The sequence below is a fragment of the Thermobia domestica genome, chromosome 9, assembly GCF_964235325.1.
Source record: "Thermobia domestica chromosome 9, izTheDome1.hap1.1, whole genome shotgun sequence".
NCBI classification, from domain to species: Eukaryota; Metazoa; Arthropoda; class Insecta; order Zygentoma; family Lepismatidae; genus Thermobia; species Thermobia domestica.
The window spans coordinates 135,580,216-135,597,045 of NC_137462.1; the positions used below are offsets into that span (position 1 = coordinate 135,580,216).

The window sequence follows — 16,830 nt, forward strand, 5'->3', positions numbered from 1 at the left end:
TCAGTGGTAATTTATTGGAGAATAATAAAATCAAAGTCGGCATTTTCTCACAACGTGTCAAATTTTAAAGGTATTAATTGTTCCCCCCACAAGCCTTTGGGTTGTCAGTAATTTGTTTGTACGAAGCAGCATCTCTTGGCTACAGGTATGTGCAGCGCAACTACCGACAACTGTTAGCCTAGCTGCAAACATATTATTTCCCACGTTTACGACATATCCTGTCCATATGAGATGCCTCAACTTAACTATACTCAATACATTTCATTCATGAAAACAAGAGTGAAATTTCCTCATTATATAACTTCTCTATGTTTATTTCTTCGTTCTATTATGCTCTAAATATTTTCTCAAATCTATTTGCTTTTTCAAAAATCACCAATCTTATGCTTGCACCAGCAGTTAACGCCCAATTTACAGACAACGGATGAACATTTCTTAATTTCAATTTCTTCAGTATTATAAACATATGATAACAAAATAGTTTGTACGAAATTGTTGAGTAGCTCCAAAGTTTGCTAGTTAAGAATTTATTGTAAAGATGTTGAGTAAAGACAAAGATAGTTTAGAGCTCAGATAAATATCATTATATTCATTTTGCTACTAAATATATCTTCTGAAGCACTTCCGTTGTTAGGTTGTGATTACTATATTAACAATTATTTCGCTTGACTACAATAGCGTAGTTCGTTGTGTGTAACAATGATTATATTAGATACAGAGAACTGTCGCGAAGCAAAATAATAGTTATTATAGTAATGAAAAGCTAACAATGGAAATGAGTCAGACGAAAGGAATATAACAATATCTAGCTGAGCTCTAAACTACGTAGCTTTTGCATTTCATCAGTAAATTCTTAACAACACGACATTCGTGATCATTGTAGACACTGAGAACTACGTGATTATAGTTAATCAAAATACCAACGTACTAACTACATTCAAGTTCAAACTCCTAGTTTACTATCGGTTCAATTTCTTTTAGATGCTGTCGTATAATCCAGAGATTTTAAGGGCAGTAGAGACATAAAATCCAATCGTCTTTATAATTTGAAACCAAGAATAAATATTTAACAAATTGTAAACCTGAGGTTCAGCATCACTGAGAGTATCAAAAGATGCTCCTTGTACAAAAAAACAATAGTAGTACTTAATTTTCTGTTACATTAAACGAAAGTAAACTGAATATTACAATGGAATTATCTAGATTTTAAAAGTTGAATTCTTTTTTCTTTCTTTTTTATCATATTCTCGAAATTATTGTTCATATTGCTTGATATTTTTTTTTCAATCACATTTCAACACAAAGGAGATTTTAAACTCGAACTTATATAATAATTTAACACAGAGTAGGCTGCCCATGTTCATGAAAGTACAGACGAGAGAAAGCAATGGCCAAAAAGTGGAAAAATCTAAAGGGAAGCATTTTTCGTGGATAAGTCTGGCAAACTTATGACAATTTTGACATGAAAACAAGGACACTAAAAATTATAAACTTATAATTTATTATTATTATTATTATTATTATTATTATTATTATTATTATTATTATTATTATTATTATTATTATTATTACATAATTATGTGATTCTGTGTTCTCAATCTCGACTGAAGAAGAAATATATGACATTCATTTAAAGAAGTCAGCGATAATAATAAACGAAAAATATAACTACACCCACTTTAATTATTGGGATTTGAATCCTTATCTGATATTATATATATAGCTATAAAGACGAGGTCTCATTTCTCAGATGAGGAGTGATGAAAGTTTAGTTTAGTAGACCAAACTAACAATATAAACATAACATTCTACATATGAAAATGAAACAACAATTACGCAATTAGCTTAATAGGTTTATTTATGACATCTTACTGTATATTACCCTATTGGCTACCTCAAATACAGACTAGTACTATGCCCTATCTCCTTCAATATGTCTACACATATATCATAATAGTAAAAATTCTTTTTCTACGATAATAGACACTAATACAACTACCTCCTTTCTGATAAATAACGACTTCCATCTTCGTAAAATATCACTCACATAGATTCAACAAACCAATTGATGAAAAAAAAAAAACTAAAAATGAAATGAAGTTCTCCAATTCAACGATTATGCCTTTTAAGCTATATGAGATGATACAAAATGATCATCGTACTGGTTACTATGTAACTGTACTTAGAAACTATAACAACTACGACATCTTTTCTGTAACAGTTCATACATTATTAACAACAGATTAAGGGAGAAGAAAGGGAATTTAGGTAGAAGCTCAATTATTTCAGGTAATAACAACAATAACTTGTATGTTTGCTTAATATAATTTCCCAAAACTTTATCTACTTGCAAAATTAAATTTTGAAACGTGACTTCCTCCAATATTTTTTCACCTTGATATGCATTTAAAATATTCTAAGAATATAAAATAGACGCTTATTGTAAGTTTGCCCTAGATACCTAATGTGATATCAAAAGAACTTTCGGATTAAGTATCGTAATAATTATTCAATCTTTATTTTATGTACAGTATATTCTACAAAAAAAAACTTGTTTGAAATATATTTAAACAGTTTGTAATTTGTAAATGTATCATACAACAATATTGGACCGGAATGTGAGTAAATGTAAATTGATCCAATTTGAAGGCACCGTTTTCCTTGTTTAAAGCAATGTGAGAAAAAGACAGTAGAAATCCACAAGCTCCATACTTGAATTGGGAGCCACGGTGGCTCAATGATAGAGAGCTTATCTCTGATCCGTGGGGAGTTTGGTTCGATTCCCGGCCAAGTAAGTTTGTGATGGACAGCATCGTGTCCATGGATTTTCTTGAGGTACTCCCGTTTGTTCCCACTTTCTTATTCCACGAATTCTTCCATCACCACTCATTTGCATAAATCATCCATCTCGCATAGCTTAAAGGGCATAACGTGGGACGTCAAACTGAAAAATTTCATTTCATTTTTCATTCTTGAATTGTTGAATTAACAAAACTACGTATGTTGTATGATACTACATGTACAGCTTAATGTATACAATTTCTTGCCTTCCTGAAAACTATTATACTCATACATAGGTATCTGCTTCCATGGGCATTCAACATCTCCTTTTTTTGACATTGTAAAGATTGTAAAGTGTGCGTGAGCATTGGAAATGCGCATATACTTCAACATCCATTTTTATCCTCATGAGTGCACTCATAAAAGATGACAAATTTAATATAATAGTTTCAACTTGATAAAATTTCAAGAATCCAATACGTATCCTTTCCCATTCAGATTTGTAAACCGAATAAATAAACTAATCATTGATTCATGTTTCCAAGAACCAACACCAGGCGAACATGTTTTAGTACTCTTCTTCTTCCTTCTCTTCTTTATTGAGTGTCTGAAGAATATCCTCTCTGGTAAATGATATACTTGTAACATGTGGAAGATTTTGTAGTTTTAAGCTGAAAATATATATAATGTATTGTAGCTTTCAATACATCAAATAATGCACCTTCACAACAATATATTTTCAATAGCATATACATTGCGTCTGTTTCTACTCAGGGCCGAGAGTGCGGCGAAAAATATCGATGAGTGATATGGTAGTTGATTGCCAGCTAAGTCTGAGTCCTAAAGCACTTAGGTAGTACAATTGAAAGTAAACAATATTTGTGTTTTCCTTAATCTAATGATTATTTGGTAAGATGTTACCTTGGAATTTGAATAATCTCACTCGGCCTTGAGATGAAAGAAATGCACTAAAAAACAAATTCGACTGTGTTGTTTGCAAAATTAATAACCTATTTAGTTTCCAACATTGTTATTAAAATTAATATATTTAATATTATATTCGAAAAATAATATGAATAATTACCATTCTGTTAACTACATTTAATATATCGAAAAGAGTAATACAGGAAAATTTCAATTCAATTCACTAGATATATTTTGATCTTTTTGGAGGATACTTTAATACATTCCATCTCGACATGCATTTCCATACGACCAATTTGGAATGTCTATTATCACGTACTGGGATTTATTTGCCGAAAACCACCTTCACCTTTTCTTCCTCTATCTTACAATTTCCTGACTATCATTGGCACCCGCAGACCAAACAAAATGATATTTATTGGTTGATTGGACCTATTATATTCTACATGTTACAATATCCTACCAAGTTGTCATATTTGGATTTCATTTAATACTTACAAACTCAGATGTTCTATTTGTTTAAAATAGCTCTTGAAAATGAGACAAAAAGTTTGCAAAATTCTCATGCATTTTGCTTGTTCAACATTAATATAGTTTTTTCTTCTTTGTAGTGAATTACTTCTCTTGATTTGTAGTGTAATACAATATACTTGTCAACATGGATGTGAAATTTAAAAAGTTGTAAAAAATGGGCTAAAACGCGTATATTCTGCCATGAGATTGATGGTTTGAAAACTAAACAAAGAAAACATTTTTTTTCTGTTTTCGGTGAATATTTTTCTTTCGTCGCATTCATTAGTACTACATGGATATGGAAATTAAATGGATAAGTAAAAGAATTTAGAAGATATTAAGAATAAATGAAGTTTTCGAAGAAAATTAGGAATAAAATTGTGCTATTTTTATATGAGATATATTGGTGGTAAATATAATTAACTTCACAAGCTATTTAAAAGTGTATATCATTGGAAGGTAATCCCCAGTCAGATGGAAACAGTGTAACATGCGCGCCATGTAATTAACTCTGGAATTTCACGATGTGGAAGCATAGAGGATGACCCAGTATATGGAAACACAAGCCATCAAAGATTCAGCATCAAGGATTTTGAGAGCCTGTTGAAACTTCGTATTTAGGTAATGGATGAACATCAGGTATTAGAGATCGTAATTTGGTAGGTTTGGCAAATGAATTATAATCTCATTTGGACATAGCCCTCTGGCAGATATTTAATTAAAGAAGTCTCCCTCTTGTTCTAGTGGCTAGTACGTGGCCCTTCGGTATATGGGGTCCTTGATTCGATTCCTGGTGTGAGAACCCTTGCTATTTTCACGGTCCTGATAACTGTGAAAAGTCAGGAAGTTTTTTTCAAAGAAAAAGTGAATTACGGCTCGTATATACTGCAGTAAAGTTGGTGGTTCGAAATCCAGACAAGGAAAACATTTTTCTCGGTGAATACTTTTCCTTTCTTGCATACAATGGTAATAAATGGATATGGATATTAAATGGATAAGTAAGAGAATGTAGAGGTGGAGATATTTACAATTAATGAAGTTTTCCAAGGAAATTAAAAATCCAATTCTTTAACTTTTATATAACATGTATTGGTGGCAAATATATTAAGCTCACAAGCTATTTGAAAGCAGTGGGCCACAGCTGTTACAGTAAGAAATATAGTCAGAAAGTAGAAGTAGGATTTAGTTGCGTACACAATGCGGATATAACTAACTAACTCTATGGCCTATGGAACCCGCAGGTTCAATGCCGCGTTCACAAAAGCTCTCCACTGACTTCTATCCTTAGCTAACTGCATCCAGTTTCTACTTTGTATTCCAATCTCCGCGAGATCCATCTTAATATTGTCCTCCCATCTGCACATAGGTCTTCCTAATGGTCGTTTTCTGATTGGTCTTCCAGTCAAGACTTTGAAAGCGTTTCTACTTTCTTCCATTCTAGCTACATGACCCGCCCACCTAAGTCTCCTAGACTTGACGACCCTAACAATGTTGGGTAAACCGTATAAATTATGTAGTTCCTCGTTATGAAGTTTCCGCCATTCCCCATTCCCGTTCCTCTTAGGTCCGAATATTCGTCTCAGGATCTTGTTCTCAAATACTTTCAGTCTATGTTCTTCCCTCAGAGTAAGTGACCATGTTTCGCAGCCATACAGAACAACAGGCATGATTATCGTTTAGTATATTTTAAGCTTCAAATTCCTCGACAGAATTCGCGACAACAAGAGATTTTGAACCGAATAGTAACACGAATTCCCTGCTTTTAGTCGACATTTAATTTCTTCGTGAACATGATTGTCCTCTGTTAATATTGTCCTAGATATTTCAAACTACCCACTTTATCAAAGGTATTATTTAATATTTTAACGCATCTATAATTTGCTGTATTCCGGTCCCGACGCACTTTCATGTATTTAGGTTTCTCTGCATTTACTTCTAAACCCATGGTCTGCAAGCGTTTAATAAGATCTCTGCATTTCTTTCTATTGTTCTCCCATCATCCCCTATTAAATTTACATCATCAGCATATGCCATAATCTGGTGAATACCGTTCAACTGTAGGCCCTGATTGCTATCTTTGATTTTCCTTATAGCGTATTCCAGAACGAAGTTAAATAATAATGGGGATAACGCATCTCCTTGTTTCAAGCCATTTTGGACGTGAAAGCTCGTGGACAAAAATTTTCCTACCCGGACTTTACTTTGGGATTCATTTAAACAGATCTTAATTAGTCTAATTAGCTTTCTCGGTATTCCAAGTTCTGTAAGAACGTTGTATAATGTTTCTCTCCTAACCGAGTCGTACGCCTTTCTAAAATCAATAAATAGTTGATGTACCGGGGTATTGTATTTCCACTTGTTTTCGAGTGTTTGGCGAATGGCAAATATTTGGTCGATAGTTGATCCATTTCGTATAAATCCGAACTGATAATCTCCAATAATTTCATCTGCGTATGGGGTCAGTCTTGCTAATAGAATATTTGAGAGGATTTTATAGGATGTTGACAGAAGAGAAATGCCTCGATAATTATTACAGTCAGTTTTGTCGCCTTTCTTGTGAATTGGAACAATGATCGATTCTTTCCACTCTTGTGGTAATTCTTCCTTGTTCCAGATAAGGAGAATGAGTTTGTGTATCTTGTTCCACAATGTTTCGCCTCCAGCTAAAATTAACTCAGCTGCAATTTCATCTACACCCGGAGATTTGTATTTCTTTAATTTCTTTATAGCGGTTTCTACTTCTATTCGGTTGGGTTCTGGAATATACGGTTCTGCGGTGTGTATCTCCTTTTCTCCACGCACACTAGTTTTTGGTTGCGCGTTAAGCAAATCGTCAAAGAAATCTTTCCATCAATTTAAGATGCTATCCGTGTCAGTGAGAACTGTACGGATTTTGTAGCCAGCGTAATTTTGCCTGTTTTCTCTTTTCTGCTAGTTTTGTGCATTCCTGGTCGAACCATGGTTTGTTCCTACGTAGTTCCGCGTGTCCTAATTTTTCTTTTGCTGAAATTTTAATGCTATCTCTAATTTCAATCCAGGTATCCTCAACACTAGTGCACTCCGAATCTTCTAAAGCCGAGAATCTATTCGAAACTTCAATCTGGTATTTCTCTCTTACCTGGCTCTATTTTAATTTCTTTAAATTGAATCTCTCCGTTTTCGGACAATGAATATTACCTTTATTCAACGATAACCTCTCTCGTATTATTGCTGCTACCAGGTAGTGATCAGTGTCACAATCAGCCCCTCTAAACGACCGGACATCAATTATGCTAGATTGCCTTCTTCTATCTATTAAAACGTGATCAATTTGATTATGTGTTTTCCCGTCTGGTGATGTCCAAGTGTATTTATGAACGTCCCGATGTGGGAATTTTGTACTCTTCACGATTAGGTTTTTGGATGTTGCAAAGTTCACGAGTCTAACACCGTTGTCATTACTTTCCTTATGCAGACTTTCGTTCCCTATAATCGGTTTGAAAATATCCTCTCGCCCTACCTTCGCATTGAAATCCTCTAATAGAATTTTCATATGGTATCGCGGGAGTTGGTCAAATATCCGTTCCACTTCTTCGTAAAAACTGTCTTTTATATCGTCATCCTTATTTTCAGTTGGGGCATGTACATTTAAAACAATAATATCACACCACCGTCCCTTAAGAGTAATAAAAGAAAGTCTGTCAGTAACAAATTCAACCCGTTTAATCGCTGGTAATATACGTTTATCAACGAAAAACCCTGTTCCTCTAACTGGTGATTTTTATTTCCTTTTCCGTAAAAGAACGTAAAATATCCGGAATTCATAGATCCATTTCCTTCCCACCTAACTTCCTGAACTCCTACTACGTCCTTCTTGTATTTCTCTAACTCACTCGTTACGGATTTCAACGCGCCTGCCCTATAAAGACTCTTAATATTCCATGTTCCAAATCTCATGTCCATTTTCTTTCGCTGAGGTCGTGCCAAGTTATCAGTCCTTGTCCGAGGCTTTTGTGAATACTTCTGAACAAGTGCTTTTTTTTTTTACAGGATGAGGTTGTTAGCCCTACTCAAACCCCAAGCTGGAGGACCACTCCTAGTCGGCTGTCCGCGACTGCTTATTCAGTATATTCGCAGCTAACCTCTATATCTAGAGGCCTTCTCCTCGATCCGCAAACTGAGGACGCGCCATGCCGTGGTGACAGGAGCCCACGTTGCACGGACACAAGGAGTTTAAATCTCCCAATTTAGCAAGACATTCTGAAAAACTGGAAAGTTACTATTGTAAACATATCAGTGATTGCCATTTATTAATTAATATTAAACTCCCAACTTACTGGAATATTAATCAATTAGTAAACGTGAAACGTTTCCCAGAGTACGGAAATTGTCGTTATTTTGTAATACTGCTCTTTAATCTTAGTAATCTTAGTAATTAATTCGTTGTAGTCTTGAAATTCATGCAATGTTTACTTTCAGCACATTTCAATGTTTTCCTGTAGTGCTGTATAAAATTTGTTATTGTTTTGTAATTGTTATATCAGAATTTTCATTTGTATAATAACACTAAAACATCTCCTTCTCTTTCCGACGTAACAGATATTTGTCGACGTCAAGGATCTGTTAACAAGATATTACTATATATATCATCAACACCAGAGAAATATAGGCTTTATAAACTCAGGGAAACCAAAAAGATGTCAGTCAGCCGGGAGAAACAGTACAGATAGTCGGTATATCGAAATAGTATAGCTGTACCGTCCAAGAGTCTGCCGAGAGAAGTTAAACAGTCACAATGTCTGTTAGTGGTTGGTCAATCATACTACCTTTCTTTTAGTCTGTCAAATGTAGCATCCGACTCTCGAAAGCTTACACGAATCTAAAACATGGTCATATCTAAGCTAGAAAAAATCAAACATTCGGAGTTCAACACGCCTGACGTAGAACGAAAAGACAAATCGGAGTAGCCTGAAGGGAGTCAATAGAGAGTCCAGCAAAACCATAAAATGTCATCGGTACCTTAATCCGTTGTGTTTACTCCTTCTCAGAACCATTCTTGCCCCTATTTTTCTCTCTCTCTGCATTTTCTCAACTCTCATTTTTATGTATCTTTCTCCTGAATTTCTCAAACGAACGCCGCTCGAATCCAAGTACCTACCTTCAATGTAGTAACATATCAAGTCTCTTCCCTGGCGGCGCAGCTTTATTGAAACTTAATCAGTAATCGTAAGATTTTATTAAGATATAACGTTGATGTGTGTTCTGAAAGAATAAGAGATTAAGTGCTGGGCTCCCATTCAGGCCGGTAGATAGCCAAAAAAAAAGGGGGCGGCTAAAGTTAGGGGGGCCCAATCCAACCATAATATAGTTCATTTGCAAGCCTAAAGTGATAATTTTAGGGAGGGGCAGCAAAACTTTAGGGGGCTGGGCCTCCTAGACCCTCCCTAGATACAGGCCTGCCCCACTTTGATGAAATTCTACCGGTAACTGGACTCGTTAAATAATCAACATAACTTTAGATCGAACCTTATTCACAGTTTCTAATTTGAAAATTTGAGGCACTGAGCAAACAGCTGGAACAGAATATTGTTGTCAAGAGACAATCATTCATAACTATGAATCGAGTTTAAAATTCTCATATTATAATTAAATACTTCTTTTTCTTCTCTATTCCATTACCTGCTGTTACGTTTCCTCTTTCTTTTTGCTCTTTGCAAATTGGACTTTTCTTGCTTTAGTCATCATCAAATTGATCTCTTATTACATAAATATTACTTTCTAATTTAAAATCGTCGTACAGAATAAGAGCTAATTTCTCTTTTGAGACTATCCAAACAAAATTTCAAAATGGCATTAATTTGTTGAAGAAAGATTCGTAATTAAAGAAACACATCAGTAGTTCTGCTATCTACTGAACCCTTAATATTTGGCTTTGAAAGTAGTGGAAAGAATCCTTCGCTTTCCTAGCTTGAGAGTGCCATTATTGAACTCAGTGACATCGTAAACTATAGATTGGGCACAATTATCAGCCATTATATTGATTATTTTCATAAGTCACCTCTTCCCATGTCTATCTCTCTCTCCTATGCTAATGGGAGATGAACTTAGACAAACGGCATTGGAAGTGCAACTATTCATCTGAATGACACCGACAACTATTGATTGGTCATTAGTGCCGAACGTTGATTTTTTTAACACATCGCTCTTTCTTATTCTCACCTTTTTTCCATGCCAATAAGGGATTAATTTAGACTAAAACGGTTTGGAAACTTTCAAGTTCTTCTTAGAAATCCTGACAATTACGCATCGGATATTGGTATTGGTTGTTTTCGATTACTTTTATGTCACCCCTTTCCACCCTCACTCCTCTCTCTCTCTCACATGCCGAGGGGAATGAATTAAAACTTTAACGCCATAGGCAGTGCCACTATATATCTCAGCGACCTCGAAAAATATGGGTAATAATATACAGTCGTTTTCAATTATTTTTACATGTTACTCTTTCCACCTTTATGCCGAAAATTGTCAATCTAATATCGTAATATAATTTGGAGGCCTAAGATTGATGATATGTCAAGTATGATTTTAATTGGTTTAAGTAGTTATTGCGTAATTAGAAAACATATAAACCACATTCCTTTGTATGTGACCTATTAAATTCCGCGCTTATCATTTGAAGGATGTGAGGCAAGAACATGGTAACCCACAATTTTACTATTTTAAGAAATTAGAGGTTTTCTGCTGCACAAATCATTTTCAAAGTCGAAAATCTAAGTTTTCACGTAAGACTATACATGATGGATTTAACGGACAAGGTTAATCGAAGCGGTATGGGTTGCTCTCTATCGGGTGCTGCAACACGCAGCTATTGCAAAATTGTGGGCTACCATGTCTCTGCCTCACAACCTAAATGTCTTTGTTACGATATCATTAATTATATTATTAGGCTTCAGCAAAGACGCGTGGCAACTGCTGAAAAATATGAATACTGCAAGAGAATTTTATTTGCTTATTTCTAGTAAATTTCAGGAGTATAATTTAGTGCGAGAGCTTACACGTTCACCGGAAACTACCGCTTTGCACGTGCATTGCAACGATCAAAGTCTTTAACTCCTGAGATAAAGGAATGTAAACTTAACATTCGCTCCAATTGTCCGTGCTGTAGAAGCCTGGTAATTGAAAGCTCATTGAAATTATTGACTCTGTGAGAGGCTATTTTGTCGTTTTTAAAACTGAATAATGAGTTCGATGGTGGCTAAGTGATTCGCGAACGCCTTTGGCGTGGGAGACCCGGGTTCGATTCCCGGCAGGAACTCACGTGTTTCGGATTCCACGTTAATCAGTAGGTCCCGTCTCATATAGCCTCGCTGCTGAAAGGGACGTTAAACTCAAAATCCACTCAAATCAAAACTGAATAATGGATTTTACAAGCATTGAAGAGCAAAATTATGCTATATTATGAGCGACATAAATATAAATTATTTACTTTAGTACAATTGTTGGTAATAATTTCACTTGAAACAACTTTGGTCGTTGCGCAACGTCGCAACACTAGCATTAACCACAACTGTTTGAAAGGTGTATGTCATTGGAAGGTAAACACTGAAACTGCGCAACATATAAGCCATGTATTTAACAATGTAGAAGGATAGAGTATACTCAGTATGTTGAAACACCAGCTATGTGAAGTAATGTAACATCAAAGATTCGGTATCAAAGGTTTTCGAAAGCCGTTGAAATTCTTCGTATTTAATTATGAAAATCAGGTGTTAGCGATCGTGATGTGCTAACTTTGTGGTTAGCGTGTAGGGTTTAAATGCTTAAGTAATTTATGTTCAAACGTCGGTAAGTCTTTGTGATAAGCTTTAAATATAATGACTTGAATTTGGAATAGGTTTGATATTTGAAGAATCTGTAACGTGATTTTTATGGGTGCAAAGCAGTCGTTAGCCAAACAGAAATTTAGAACGAAATTCTTTGTTTAACGCATCATGCGTCTGTAAAAACAGCCTTTTATGCAAGACTCGTGGAGATAGAAACGAAATGAATATATTGAAATAATGGTGACTGCCAATCGACCGAATGCTGAAGTGGGCTAAGGTATATACTGAAGTAAGGTTGGTAGTTTCAAACCCAAAGAAAGAAAGCTTATATTAAATGGATAAGTAAGAGAATGCAGAGGTTGGGATATTGTTTCAGGGAGTTATAGGGTAATGTAGCGGACATTGAAGTGGGGTTGGCGTGTGAAAACTAACTAGTTCATGTCTTACCAGCATTTTCTTTGACACCTCGCGTCAAGTTGTAGTGTTCGCCTCAAATGCAGCGGCCAAGGAACTTAACTCATGCATTCTCAATCTCAACAGTTTTTGAGGCTGATGAACTTGGCACCACTTTTTGCACCTCTGGTGTTTTTGTTCAGATATAAATTAAGAGAATGTAGAGTGTTGGGATATTGTTTCAGGAAGTCATAATGTATATATTTCGGGGAGTAAAGATTTATACTCATTAAAAGTCAAAATCAAATACTGGGCCATGTCAATAAATGTCGCACGAGTGTCACGAGAATAGATATCGAAAAAGACGAATTTGTTGGCTGGTAAAGATGACACACTGTGTTTTACGAGCAGAAAACTAAAAGTAAATCTCTTTTAACCGAACGAACAAAATGATTTAATGTCAGTTGAAACTAGCGAGTAATTCCCACAAGTTATATTAGGGGGCATTAAAGAAGAATATCGTAATATTATCAACACCGCATGCAGAAATCTGAATCTTCGAGAGAACGCTATTGATAGCGACAGCGAACACTATAACACTGAGAACACTGTCTAGTACGACACAATTTTTTATACATGAATCACTCTGAGACACTGAGACTCGCACGCACCTTAAAAGTACGTTCATCCAGAACGCTCTTCAGGAATTTCACCATGTGGGCTCGAAGATCCGAATTATATAGCTGTTTGAAGATTCAATAACGCCAAGTTATGTAATACTCTTCACCGGCAAGTTACCGTGAATGGAAAAAAATCTTCTTGAGTCTGGATTTCTAGATTGGTAAGATTATCTGTTATGCATCGGTAAGATCGAAAACACACTGAAATTTATTTAACAAAGAGTTTGGGTATAAATGTCAAAAGAGATGCTTGTTAACCATATACTCAATGAACTTACAGACCCAATTCTTGTGGGCGTTGTTGCAGATTTTCTTGCTTCAAGGTGAGAAGAACCCGAGTCTCACACTGTCGTTGTAAAACTGACTCCAACCAGAAATGATTAAACAGCTGCAATAATATAAATTGTGATTGGCGTTGGATCATTTGCATCATGTAATATGATATGTGACAAAACCTGGAGCAGTAGTTGATGACTGAAGTAAGGCAGACTCAGATTCGAAAACCGTGAAGGGAACTTAATCTACTATATAATCCCTAGTATTGGTGCTACATAAATTTAAATAGTTTCTCTCGGTATGAGAAGGAAAGCCATTGGATTCGATCAAATAGATTTAGAGATAGACGAAATGAGAGACCCAATATGTTAGCTATCTATATGGGGTTAGTATCCAGGACGCCGTCTGCTGATTGAGCAGGTACACTAATACTGGAATAATGGCCATTTAGGACTCGAATTTGATGCCAGTCAGTACTCATAGGATTTTATCTTACGTAATTTTCCTACTTTGGAGCTTCTAAGATATTATCATATATCTATCACGGGCAAGGAGAATGAGAAATTGCTTAAGATTGTCAGCAGCTAGATGTTAATTAAACAAAACTATGACAACTTCATTGATTTTCGATAATCACCGCGGAACAGACGGTTACGTGTCGTATCCTTCGCATTATGGAACGGAACCATCGCAGAATTGAGTACAGTCAAGTGAGATAGACCTGCAGCAACACACACAGCAATGATATCAGCATAATGACCTTCAGAAATGTTGGCTAATCAGCACTCTTCAAGTTGCATATCGGGAAATGACATGAATTATTAACATACGGACCTTCAATGTTCACTACAGAGATCTGGATGGATTCTGCATGTGAAGAAACCCGTAAGAGAAATACTATAAAGGAACACAAATATGATGTCGACAGAGGGGAATGGTGAATAGGACTTCCGTCAATAAGGACGGGCATAACATTCTTATTCAGAAATGCCATCCGACACCTGACAGCCACGGTCATCTGTGTGAGTAGAGCCGCATAATCGGTGGTACACATTCATATTCTAGACAATCAGCAGCATTGACTCAAATTGATAGTAAAGCTGAATCAACAAAGGTACCAACAAGTCTTCAGCTTGTGGAATATACCCATAGGGATGGTAGTGAGGAGGCGGAAAATAGCACATACTGTAAGTGCTTTAATTCGAGAGTTCATGTTAGTAAACCGAGAATGAAATTAATAAAGTAAAGCAGTGGCTGCTCTTCGTGTAGTGCTACTGCCACTATGTTTATCGAGATCACGCTGCAGGACTCATAATAATAATGTGTTGTTAGTCAATCCATACATCCGCCCCGCCCGCCCGCCCATCCGTCCGTTATTTCGTACACTAACATTGAATGGGGGCGATTTTCTAAATTCTGTGTTTTGAAATAGATAGCTAGAGCGATTATTCTAGTCGAGTTTGTTAACAAAGTAGATATGTTAACTGATTAACATATAACGTTGATTTCTACTGTGGACATAACGGACAAGGTGTGTACCTTTAGCCCATATTCTATATATGTAAGCGAATTTTTGATTGCTGTTTTAGTGCAGTATATAGCTAAGGCAAGTTTATGAACAAAATTCGTTAATGAAGTTAATTTATTAACGTATTAGAGGATTACAATACTTTAAGGGAGATCAAATTTTTGAATTCTGTATTCTTGCAACAAATAGCTAAAGCAATTACATCAATCGAGTTCGTTAATAGAGTAAATCAGCTTACAGCGTAAAGTGACTATCTGTAGTCCTTCGCCAAGTAAACTTTGTGCTGGACAAACATGGTGTGCGTGTGTTTCCTCGGTGTTCTCCCGTTTCCTCCAACTTTCTTCATTCTACCATTTTATTCATTCCTCATCATCAGCGTCTCCTTTAGCCTAATCGGCATAACCATGGGACGTGAAACTCTAGCATTTCATTTCATTTCATATCTATATTCCTTATTCCTTACATGCAAGTGAATTTTCAATACTGGTTTTCTCAACGATATTTCGAGGAATTATCTCAACTAAGTTACTTAATAAAGGCAACCTATTGAAGAAATAACGGATAATGATACTGTTACTTTAACGATGGATATCATTATGTTATTGAATTTTTGAATGATGTTTCGCAACAGGTAGCTAGGCCAATTACCTTGACCGAGTTCATTAATGGAGTCAACCCACTAACACCGTAACTGGTAACGGCAGTTATCTACTGCCCATGTTGCATATATGTTAGGGAATTTCAAAATTCTGTTTTTGCAATAGGTAGCTAGAGCGAGTATCTCGGCCGATTTTATCTGAGGAGTCAATTCGTTAACAACTTAACATGTAACGGTAGGGTACACCTATAAATTGTATAACGGGATATAACATATGACTGTGTAGGCTGGAAATGAGTTTCCTGCAAGCAACAACTGGTGCGTAGTTAGATACTAGTTATTTAATCCTTCAAGAGTACTATCGAAGTCTTTTAGATTGCACTATAGAAGTGTCAAAATTGGAAAGAATAACTTTTGGGACGCACCTTTTCTCTTGAGTCAATTTTCGTCCACTCAGTCAGTATCCATCAGTTTATTCGATTTCAGTGAAATTGAAGAAGGTTTGCGATCTGTAGGAATTTTAGAATTTTCTGTGAGATTGTAAAGTCTTTAAGATGGCGATTAATATGCTCATTTAACTTTATGAGAGTAATATATGTCTAGTGGGGGTATCGTAAGTATGAGGCCACAATTACAAACATGAGCAGTTTCACAAGGTTTGGGGGATAAAGTGATGATTGAGGTTTTCAGTTCAGTGATCTCAGCTGAAGAGAGGACAATTTGCGTAGGAACGTTACAATTCTGCGTAGTCACGCATTTCCTAGAAATAGAAGGAAGAGAGGTAAATGGAAAAGGAAGCGAGGTTGGAATGGTCTATTTTAGACTACTCATTGGCTATGGAAATCTTTCTCACAACGATAAACTTTCAGGTATGCGTTTGGTTTCGAAAGACTGAACAGTCCCGAAAGAGGGTTGAATGATTACCTATACAGTTGAGTCAAGAGTCCTCAGCCGACTTCCCTGGCCACAATTGCAAAAATAGCAGCAGTCGCATTACATGACGTGTTGGTGTGCCTGAAATGCTCTCATTTACAACAGTAAAGAAAATTGGGAATATTCTGTAACTGAGAAGGAACTTTTAGTCTATAGTACTCAGCCCTTGCAAATTCCGGGAGCATAGGCAAAATGAAAGAATCAAGTACTGAATTGGAAGTAATTCATTTTACTCCTTACTTTAATACAAGCTACCTCTCCACGTTAAACTGCAAGTTCAGTTTAATCTGCTCTTCACTAGTGTTCACGAGATCCTAACATAAAATCACTCCCCGACTCACGTTTAGTAGACGGTGGGATTCTATTGATATGTAAATTAGTACATATTATCCAATTTATATA

General features: G+C 35.8%; 1 protein-coding gene across 1 annotated transcript in view; it reads right to left on the reverse strand.

Moving 5' to 3' along the window:
• Positions 1-3,349: 3,349 nt before the first annotated feature.
• Positions 3,350-16,830, reverse strand: part of LOC145661031 (ornithine decarboxylase-like) — a 63,580-nt gene continuing 50,099 nt past the window's right edge. The window contains exon 7 of the mRNA XM_081726468.1: positions 3,350-3,452. Within this exon, the coding sequence (XP_081582594.1) occupies positions 3,350-3,452 (103 nt within the window). The remainder of the gene's footprint in view (positions 3,453-16,830) is intronic.